The sequence below is a fragment of the Pteropus alecto genome, unplaced genomic scaffold (assembly GCF_000325575.1).
Source record: "Pteropus alecto unplaced genomic scaffold, ASM32557v1 scaffold155, whole genome shotgun sequence".
Taxonomy (NCBI): domain Eukaryota; kingdom Metazoa; phylum Chordata; class Mammalia; order Chiroptera; family Pteropodidae; genus Pteropus; species Pteropus alecto.
Window position 1 is genome coordinate 13593840 of NW_006438113.1, and position 10935 is coordinate 13604774.

At 42.4% G+C, this 10935-nt stretch overlaps 1 protein-coding gene across 1 annotated transcript in view; it reads left to right on the plus strand.

Moving 5' to 3' along the window:
* Nucleotides 1–9602, plus strand: part of NPFFR1 (neuropeptide FF receptor 1) — a 14404-nt gene extending 4802 nt beyond the window's left edge. The window contains exons 3-4 of the mRNA XM_025049322.1: nt 616–715; nt 8726–9602. Coding sequence (XP_024905090.1) covers nt 616–715; nt 8726–9602 — 977 coding nt within the window. The remainder of the gene's footprint in view (nt 1–615; nt 716–8725) is intronic.
* Nucleotides 9603–10935: the final 1333 nt, after the last annotated feature.

The window sequence follows — 10935 nt, forward strand, 5'->3', positions numbered from 1 at the left end:
GTGCTTCCCTTAATACCTTCTGGTGCATCTTTCACCTGGCAGTTGGGCGAAACCTCTTTGGAAGCCAGGTACCTTTTAACATGGGCCACTCCTCAGAGGGCTTCCTTTCATGTCCCTCCCTCCCTCCCTCCCTTCCTTTCTTCCCTCTCACTCTCTTTCAGAACACAGGTACAGATGATTGAATTATTCACTTCCACACTTCATGGCACTATGTGAATTCACTGTGTTGTGAAGCCCCTTTAATTTTCTTTATTCATTCCTTTCTATACCCCTACCCTACTCCAAATCCCCTTCCCTATAGGCAAACATTCTATTAAATGTAACGTATGTCTTTTTGTTTGTATGCATTCTTACAAACTGCATTAGGCTGAGTGGATCCAAAGCTCATTGACAGAAATCATTGGTTGAGAAAATGATTGTCTCTCTAATAGTCAGAAATGTCCACAGTGGTATGGGCTAGTCAGTTCCTCATTCCTGAAAGTGTGTAAGTAGAGACGGGATGACCACCTAGCAGGGCATGGAGGAAGGATCCAAGCCACAGAGGGGACTGGCCAGGGTCCCTGGTTCTTTGTGGGTGAGACATCGCTTACTCTGTGGTGGCCTCTGTCATTGCAGGGTGGCCTTTTGACAACGCCACATGCAAGATGAGCGGCTTGGTGCAGGGCATGTCTGTATCAGCTTCCGTTTTCACACTGGTGGCCATTGCTGTGGAAAGGTAAGAGGGTTCCCAACTGGGTTATCCCGGGTTGACTGGGCCCGGCACTAGAAAGAGCCACTGTCTTCACTGCAGGATCGGGGAAAGGCTGGAGCTGCTCTGTGGTGGGTGGGGCTGAATCCTGAGCCATAAAGGGAAGGCTGCCCTCTAAACTTGGAGGACCTGCAGAGGATGCTACCACCTCCTTTCAGAAGGCTTGGAGGCAGCTCCTAAGGAGGTTTAATAGGGATTTGGGGGGCTTATGAGGAGCTTGAAGGTGGTCCTTCTTTCCTGGGGAGCAGGAATCCTGCCATGCATGATTCTGAGCCAGGTTAGCAGCTTAACGGGTGGGCCTCAATACAGCTAGAAAGGAAGCGTGTCCCCCTGCTCCTTGACTTCACCTCCATGGCCTACTTGTTGATCCCTGCCCCTACTGGCTCCTCAACTCCACCCTATCACCAGCTACTTATGTTCTTTACAGCCTCAGATTCCATCAGATTCTCTGATAAGCATGGGTCTGCTAATGGAATGGAGCCTGGGGCCAAAGAGGCTTTGAGAACAATAAAATGCCGACTAACAGCAATATGTCCTGCTCCCCATCAGTGAGCCCTTTTACTAAGTTTCTTAACTAATCTGAGCCTCAGTTGTTCATCTGCAAAATGGAAAATACTCTACAGGATGGTTGGGAGGCTTCAACGAGCTTCTGCTTATAAAGCTGATGCATACTACTTGGCACAGTGTCCAAATGTCAGCTTTTAATATTTGATCTCCTTCTTACACTCACACCCATTCTTCTCTTTGCAATACAGGTACTTCTTAGCACTACCCTTTCCATTTATGTACTTGTTTTTATTAAATTTATTGGGATAACATTGGTTAATAGCATTATATAAATTTCAGGTGTACGACATCTGTATACTCCATTGTGTGTTCACAACCCAAAGTCTAGTCTTCTTCCAGCATCATATATTTGACTCCCTTTACCCTCTTCCGCTTCCTTTCACCCCCTTCCCCTCTGGTAACCACCATTCTGTTGTATCTATGAGTTTTCTGTTTGTTTCGTTTGTTGCTTTTTTGTTTTACATCCTCCATATGAGTGAAATTATATAGTTTTTGTCCTTTTCCATCTAACCTATTTCACTTAGGATGATACTTTTAAGATCTATTCATCTTATCCCAAATGGCAATATTTAATCTTTTTTTTAGGGCTGACTAGTATTCCATCGTGTATATATACCTCATATTCTTTATCCAACCATCCATTGAAGGACATTTATGTTGTTTCCATGTCTTGGCTATTATGAATAATGCTGTATTGAACACAGGGGTACATATATCTTTACAAATAAGTATTTTCAAATTTAGGGGGTAGGTACTCAGAAAAGGAATTGCTGGGTCATATGGTAGCTCTAGTCTTAATTTTCTTAGGAACCTCCATACTGTTTTCTATAGAGGCTGCAACAATTTACATTCCCACTAGCAGTGTGCAAAGGTCTCCTTTTTTCCACATCGTCTCCAACACTTGATATTTCTTGCCTTTTGACAGTAGCCATTCTAACAGGTGTGAGGTGGTATCTCATTGTGGTTTTGATTTGCATTTCCCTTAGAACTAGTAAAGTCGAGCATCTTTTCATGTATCCATTGGGCAAGTGTATGTCTTCCTTGGAAAAGTGTCTATTCTGGTCCTCTGCCTGGTTTTTGAGTTGCTTTTTGTTGTTGTTGAGTTGTATAAATTCTTATATATTTTAGATATTAGCCCCTTATTGGAGATATCATTTGCAAATATCTTCTCCCATTTGGTTGGTTGCCTTTACGTTTTGTCCGTGATTTCTTTGCTTTGCAGAAGCTTTTTAGTTTAATGTGCTCCCATTCATTTATTTTTGCTTTTACCTCTTTTGCCTTTGGGTTTATGTTCATAAAAACCCCTCTGAAACCAAGGTCTGTTAAGTTCAGTGTCTATATTTACTTCTATGGATTTTATTGTTTCAGGTCTTATATTCAAGTCTTTAATATATTTTTAGTTAATTTTTGTGTATAGTCTCAGATAGCAGTTTCATTTCTTTTCATATGGCTTTCCAGTTTTCCCAACACCATTTATTGAAGAGGCTTTTCTTTTTTTATTGAATGTTTTTTGACTCCTTTGTCAAAAATTAGTTGCCCATATATGTGTGGATTTATTTCTGGGCTCTCAATTCTGTTCCATTGGTCTATGTGTCTGTTTTTCTGACAATACCATACTGTTTTGATTATTGGAACTTTATAGTATGGTTTGAAGTCAAAGAGTTTGATGCCCCCAGCTTTGTCCTTTTTTCTCAGTATTGCTTCGGCTATTTGGGGTCTTGGAGGATTTTTCGTTCTATTTCTGTGAAAAATGCAAGTGGGATTTTGATGGGAATTGTGTTAAATCTGTATAGGCTTGAGGCAATATAGCATGTTAACACTGTTAATTCTTCCAATCCGTGAACATGGCATATCTTTTTCTTTCTTTGTGCCTTCTTCAATCTCTTTCAAAAAAGTCTTATAGTTTTCAGTATACAGGTCCTTCACTTCCTTTAAGTTTACTCCTGAATATTTTAACCTTTTTGTTGCAGTTGTAAATGAGATTGTTTTCCTTTCTTTTTCTAATATTTCATTTTTAGTATATAGAAATGCAATGGATTTTTGTACATTGATTTCATATCCTGCAACTTTATTGTATTTGTTTATTGTTTCTAATAGTCTTTTGATGAAGTCTTTTCAGTTTTCTATATATAGAATCATGTTATCTGCAAATAGTGAGCTTTACTTCTTTATCCCGAGTTTGGATGCATTTTATTTCTTTTTCTTGACCGATTGCTCTAGCTAGGACTTCCAGTGCCATGTCGAATAATGGTGATGAGAATGGGCATCCTTGTCTTGTTCCTGGTCTTAGAGGAAAAGCTTTCAGGTTTTTTTTGCCATCAGGAATGTTAGCTGAGGGTTTGTCATATGTGGTCTCTATTATATTTAGGTACTTTCCTTCTATACCTATTTTATTGAGTGTTTTAATAATAAAGAAATGTTGAATTTTGTCAAATGCTTTTTCTGCATCTATTGATATGATCATATGATTTTTATCATTTATTTTGTTAATGTAGTGTATCACATTGCTTGATTTGTATATGTCAGACCATCCTTACATCCCTGGAATGAACCCCACTTGATCGTGATGTATTATCCTTTTAATGTATTGTCGTATTTGATTTGCTGGTATTTTGTTTAGAATTTTTGCATCTATGTTCATCAGATATTGGCCCATAATTTTCTTTTTTTGTGTTGTCCTTGGCTGTTCTTTTAATATCAGGATAATGTTGGCCTTAGGAAATGACTAAAGAAATATTCCCTCTTATTCAATTGTTTTGGAAGAGTTTGAGAATAAAATGTATTAAATCTTTTAATGTTTGTTAGAATTCACAAGTGAAGCCATCTGGTCCTGGGCTTTTGTTTTTGGAGAGGTTTTTGATGACTTTCAATTTTCTTACTAATGATTAGTCTATTTAGGTTTTCTGGTTCTTCATATTTCAGTCTAGGAAGGTTAAATATTTCTAAGAATTTATCCATTTCTTCTAGGTTATCGAATTTGGCGGTGTATAGCTTTTTATTGTATTCTTATTTCTTGTAATCCTTTGTATTTTTGTGGGGTCCGTTGTAACTTACTCTCTTTCGTTTTTGAGACTTTTCTTGTTTCTTGAGGTAGGCCTATAATGCTATAAATTTCCCTCAGGTACTGCTTTTGCTGCTTCCCCAAAATTTTGGTATGTTGTATTATCATTTTCATTTGTCTTTATGTATTTTTTGACCTCTTTATTTCTTCTTTGACCCAATCATTGTTAAGTAGCATGTTTAATCTCTATATATTTGTGGAGTTTTTTTCAGCTTTCTTGTAGTTAATCACCAGTTTCATACTGTTGTGGTCAGAAAATATGTTTGGTATGATTTCAATCTTCTTAAATTTATTGAGACTAGTTTTTTGTTCCAACATATAGTCTATCCTTGAGAATGTTCCATGTACACTTGAGAAGACTGTATATTCTGTCATTTTGGCATGGAAAATTCTATAAATATTGAGTAAGTCTATTTGGTCTAATGTGTCATGCAAGGCTGATATTTCCTTATTGACTTTCTGCTTGGATGATCTACTCATTACTGTCATTGGGGTATTCAGGTCCCTTATTATAATTATATTTTTGTCAGTTTCTCCTTTTAGGTCTGGTAATAATTGCTTTATATATTTTGGTTCTCCCAGGTTGGGTGCATATATCAGGGTTATGCCTTCTTGATGAATTGTACCCTTTATCATTATAAAATGTCCATCTTTGTCTTTGTCTCTTGTTACCTTTTTTATCTTGATATCTATTTTAATTGATATAAGTCCGGCTATACCCACTTTTCTCTAGACGCCATTTGCTTGGTGTATCATCTTTCACCTCTTCACTTTGAGCCAATGTTTGTCTTTGTAGCTGAGATGGGTCTCTTGAAGGCAACATGTAGTCGAGTCTTATTTTTTAATCCATCTTGCTATTCTGTTCCTTTTGACTGGTGAGTTCAGTCCATTTACATTTAGGGTAATTATTGACATATGAGGACTTACTACAGTCATTTTATCTTTGTTTTCCGGTTGCTTTGTATCTCCAGAGTTATGTGTCTTAGCTCTAGATTTTTGTTTTGTGATTACCATTAGGTTTATGTAAAAAAAAGTTTCATATAGTCTTTTTTCTTCTGATTGCATCTTATCTTCATTCACCTGTGCAAGTTCAGTCCTTTCCCATTATTCTTTTTTATGCTGTGTGTTTACTTCCAAATTGCAGTTGTCTTTTTAAAAAATGCTTTTTTAATTTGTAACTTTATGTTATAAAATTTTTAATACTCTATTCTGAAATAGAGTTTCAATTTCCTGCTTCTGTCTCTTATCTTACTCAAAGTTTTGTATACTTTTATCTTTTTGTTTCAGATAGAAGAGCTCCTTACAACATTTCTTGTAATGCAGGTCTTGCGGGTAAATTCTCTCAGCTTTCTGGAAATTCTGGAAAAGCTCTGATTTCTCCTTTATATCTAAAGGATAATTTTGAAGAATATATTATTCTCGGCTGGTAGTTTATTGCTTTCAATATTTTGAATATTTTATTCAACTCTCTTGGCTTGTAAAGTTTCTGCTAGAAAACCTGATCATAATCCAATGGGGTTTCCTTTGTAGATTACAGTCTTCTTTCCCCTGATTATCTTGAGAATTCTTTATTGTCATTAACTTTTGACAGTTTTAATATAATGCGTCTTGGAGGAGGTCTTTTTGCATTGAGATATTTAGGTGTTCTGTTAGCTTCTTGAATTTCAGGATTCAGTTCTTTCCATAGATTTGGGAAGTTCTTGTCGATTATTTGTTTGAGCTGGCTCTCTGTGCCCTTCTTTTTTCTTTTCTCCTTCTGGTATACCCATTATACTTATGTTGCTCTTTCTAATAAAGTCAGATAGCTCTCACAGAGTTCTTTTAATCTTCATCTCATTTGTTGAGTTCTTCAGCTCTAGAATTTCTGTTTGGTTTTTCTCTAGTTTCAATCTCTTTGGTAAAGTACTCCTGTTGTTCATTGACTTTATTTTTGAACTCATTGAACTGCCTTTTTGAGTTTTCTTGTATGTCATTGACTTTATTTGTAATTGCAATCTTGAATTCTCTGCTATTTAAGTCACAGTCTTTCATATCTTTGCGTTTAGTTTCTGGAAACTTTTCACTTCCTTTCTGAGCTACCTTGTTACCTTGGTTATTCACAGCACTCGATGGATTGTTTCTCTGCCTGGGCATTTGAGGGAGTGAACTCTTCTTTTTTAGGTACTGTTTTGCGCTTAACAATTCAGCAGGTTGATAAGTAGAGGCCTTTCTTTCCTTTTCTGGTAGATCCTATAGCACAAGTTTTTTGTTTTCTCTTGCCTACACTACTGGCCCCTCTGGGATCTCGGTGGGGAAGTGTTGCTTCAGTTATGGAAAAATGCCCCATATTCCCCAGGGAGGTGGGCATTTCCTTTGTGTCTGGGACACCTCTGTGTCTGAGACACCTCAGTCTTATGGTACCACTCCCATGGTGGGATGTGGAGGGTGATGGGACTCTGAACCTTCAAATTCCCAGTGCTGCTTTCTTGTACAGAAGCTGCCAGCCACACTGTGCTATTCAAGGCATCTCTGCTGCCTCTACCAGGTTCCACCTCAATGGGTATGGAGTCTGCAGCTTTGCTTTCTTGCTAGTAATGGTGGCTGCTAGTCTGCTGCTGCCACACCACTTTGTTGTGTCTCTACCCAGGTTTAGCCACATTAGTGCCAACTACTCAGACAGAAATGTTGCTTCTGCTCTCCTGGCCCTCTGGGATACTATGTAGGTTGCAACCCAACTCTTTACCTCGCCACCACGTCAGCTGGGGGCATGGTTGGTGCCAATTGCATCTGCGACTCCGGTCTCTGTTCTTCCCTCCATCTTGCCTCTCCTGCTTATTCTGATACACCTACCTTCAGATGTCTTGATGTGTGGATCTCTCAGAGGAGTTTGTGTGTTAAGCAGGGAAGCCTTTGTTGAATGATAGTTGTCTGACTTGTAACTTTAAGGGTAGAAACCAAAGGGTCCCCTTATTCCACCATAATGCTGACACTATTCCACTTTTTCCAGAATCTAATGTCTTAATCCTCATCGTGTCTCTGCCATTATCAAACATAGTGTTCTGTGACCCAGTGATATAAGCAGCTGGGGTGATGGAATTAAGTTCCAATATCTGCAATGCCACTAACTTTCTGGCAATTGGGGAAAATTCTTCTCCTTCAGTGATCTTAATTTTGTTATTATTGTTAATGATATGTGAATATGCAACCTCTTCCAGTAGTGTCTTCAGTATTCTTCAATTTTTCATCTCCAATAAGCCTTTCTGGTCCGCCCAGGATTCTCCTCCATTCATTAACTGATCCTGCACTATAGCCAGTACCATATGCTTTAAGGATTATTGGTCTCTGGGAATTTCTTAAGTGTGCGATGCTATGAAACCAGTAGGCCGAAGGCATACAGATTGAGACAGCAAGGCTTGAGGCAGGCCATGGAGAAGTAGAATGTTCTGTCAGGAAGGGGAAAGGGTGGTTAGACAGGAGAGCAGGACACAGTCTGGTGAAGTGGAAAGGGCATTTGGCTGGGAGTCAGCTCCAGGCCTATGTTCTAGTGCAGGTTCAGTCCCTAAATTGTCACATGACCTTCCCAGACTAATTAGATTGGATCTTTGGCCGGAAGAACTGGGCATAGGTATTTCTTAAAATGCTTCAGGAGGTTTTAATGCACAGTGAAGGTTTATAGCTTCTGGTCTATATGGCTTAGTGGAGCAAGACAAATCTACCTTCAAGGCTAGTTCTCGCTACTTGTTAGCTGTGTTGCCTTGAGTCAGTTGCCTAACACCTCTGAATCCATCTCCTCAACTGTAAATTAAGGGTGTAATAATAATCGCTGCTGAGATGTTCTAAGGAGGAAATGGTGCAGGCCTATCCTAATACTGTGAAGGGACTGTTGGAAGGATACTGACCAAAATAACATAGGGACAGCCTATTGTTTAGGCTCCCAAGGTTTTCTGGAGAATCCATGAATAGCTAAAAATTGTTTTCTTTGATACACCTACCTAACAGGCCTACTCAAGGACAGAATGCACAGACTGATCACTCCGCTAACTTCTGACTAATCAGTTAATCTCCAAAAGAACAAACAGGATTCCTGTTTACCATACCTCCTGCAGCTTCCTCCTCCCCTCTCTCTAGTAAATCCTGTTTTTGCCTTTGTTCCTTGGCTACTGAGACCAGGAGCTGACTCCTCACAGGTGAGAAACCAATTTACTTGCAAACTAACCTAATTAATATCAGAGCTATTCTTTGAGGCTATCTAAGGTGCGATGATGAATGTGAAGTGCCCACACCCACCAGCCCTCATCTGGGGCTAGCTCTGACCTGTGGACGACTGGGACCCACCCAGACCCCCTGCTTCTCTTTCCTCCGTGCTGCAGATTCCGCCGCATCGTGCACCCTTTCCGCCAGAAGCTGACCCTACGGAAGGCACTGGTCACCATCGCGGTCATCTGGGCCGTAGCCCTGCTTATCATGTGCCCCTCGACCATCACGCTGACTGTTACGCGCGAGGAGCACCACTTCATGGTGGATGCCCGCAACCTCTCCTACCCACTCTACTCGTGCTGGGAGGCCTGGCCTGAGAAGGGCATGCGCCAGATCTACACTGCCGTGCTCTTCTCGCACATTTACCTGGCGCCACTGACGCTCATTGTAGTCATGTACGCCCGCATCGCACGCAAGCTTGTCAAGGCCTCGGGCCCTGGCCAAACCCGCGGGGAGGCAGCCACGGAGGGCCGGCGCGGGGCCCGGCGCAAGGCCAGGGTGGTACACATGCTGGTCGTGGTGGCACTCTTCTTCACACTGTCCTGGCTGCCGCTCTGGGCTCTGCTGCTGCTCATCGACTACGGGCAGCTCAGTGAACCGCAGCTGCACCTGGTCACGGTCTACGCCTTCCCCTTCGCCCACTGGCTGGCCTTCTTCAACAGCAGCGCCAACCCCATCATCTATGGCTACTTCAATGAGAACTTCCGCCGCGGCTTCCAGGCTGCCTTCCGTTCCCAGCTCTGCCCACTGCAGTGGGGGAGCCACAAGGAGGCCTACTCGGAGCGGTCCCGCGGGCTCCTGCGCACGCGGATCTTCGTGGAGGTGCAGCACAGCGACTCGGGTCTACCCTCCGAGTCCGGGCCTAGCAGTGGGGCCCCCAGGCCTGGCCGCCTCCCACTGCGCAATGGCTGGGTGGCCCACCATGGCTTGGCCCCGGAAGGCCCTAGCTGTTCCCATTTGCCCCTCACCATACCAGCCTGGGATATTTGAGTGGTATAAGGAGGACAGACTCTGAATCTGAGGACCCTGACTGGACATGTGACACCTGGACACGACACCTACACCAAGGTAGGCCTTGGTGCCTACCTCCCAAATACAAGGCAGTAGACTGCTGCTAGTGATATCTTCTCTAGGACGTCCCCCGCCCCCGCCAACCCCCCCAGAGAGTGGCAAAGGAAGGGAAGCCAAGAGGAGCTAAGTTTCCCCAAACCCTTCTGCCACAAACTTCATCTCTGGATTCTCACAACACTTTGGGAATAGGCTTTTCTATCTCTCTTTTACAGATGAGAGACAGGCCTGGAGAGGAGATGTGGCTAGTCCAATCTCTCACAGGAGCATGGCTGACTCCAGCGCCTCTCTGGTGTTACTGTCTCCAGTTGTCTCCAGAAGGGCACATTGAAGTGGAGGACAGTGAAATGTGTAAATGCTAATTAGGCTGCTAGAAAGAAGCAAAAAGCAAAACTGCCCTATCCATTTGATGCTCTGCGTCTGTGTCCTGGAGTCTTTCATGTTACTGAAGCCACTCTCCTTGACCCCTTCTAAGAAGAACATGGTATGTCCTCTGCCAGCTCTCTGTAGGTTTGTTTTATTGGTGGTTACTGAAGCCACTCTCCTTGACCCCTTCCAAGAAGAACATGGTATGTCCCTCTGCCAGCTCTCTGTAGGTTTGTTTTATTGGTGTCCAGGGCCATTCACTTCTCCCTAACGTACTACAACAGGACATCATGCCCGAGCAGCTGTGGAACATACCCTAGAGAGCCTGCATCAGTTGCAAATACTCTGGGTCTTGCCCTCTGGGTCTGAGCTCTGAGAGGGTAGGGGGGTGGGAGTGGGCTCTGTTCTCCCTCCTCTCCTCATATGGGGCCCACCATCACCCAGGTCCTGGCAAATACTTACAATGTGACAGGTAGCTGTAAGGCCACATGGAGGTGTCAGTTTATTTATTCATAGACAAGAAGAAGAGAAAGTACAGAACCCTGTATCTGCCTTTGGAAGCACATCTGCTCACTGGAGCTGCAAGCGCAAAGCCTTCCCAAGGCCTTTTTCCTCTACTTCCTCCAGGGATAGTGGAAAGAAATTAGCCAACCTAAGCTGGTATGCCTTTTGAAGTCTCCTGGAGGACAAACACTAAACTCCTCTCCAACATGAAACTCATCTACCCAAAAAAGAGTTTGAGACCAGAAGGTCCCTGTTTACTCTGGCTCTCACCCAGCACAACTGAATTACAAAACTTCGCTCTAGGAGATGGGAGAAAATGGGATTGCCTTGGTGGCCCTTGCACAGCCCCAATAGCCTGCAGTTAACTGGGCATTTTCCTCATCTC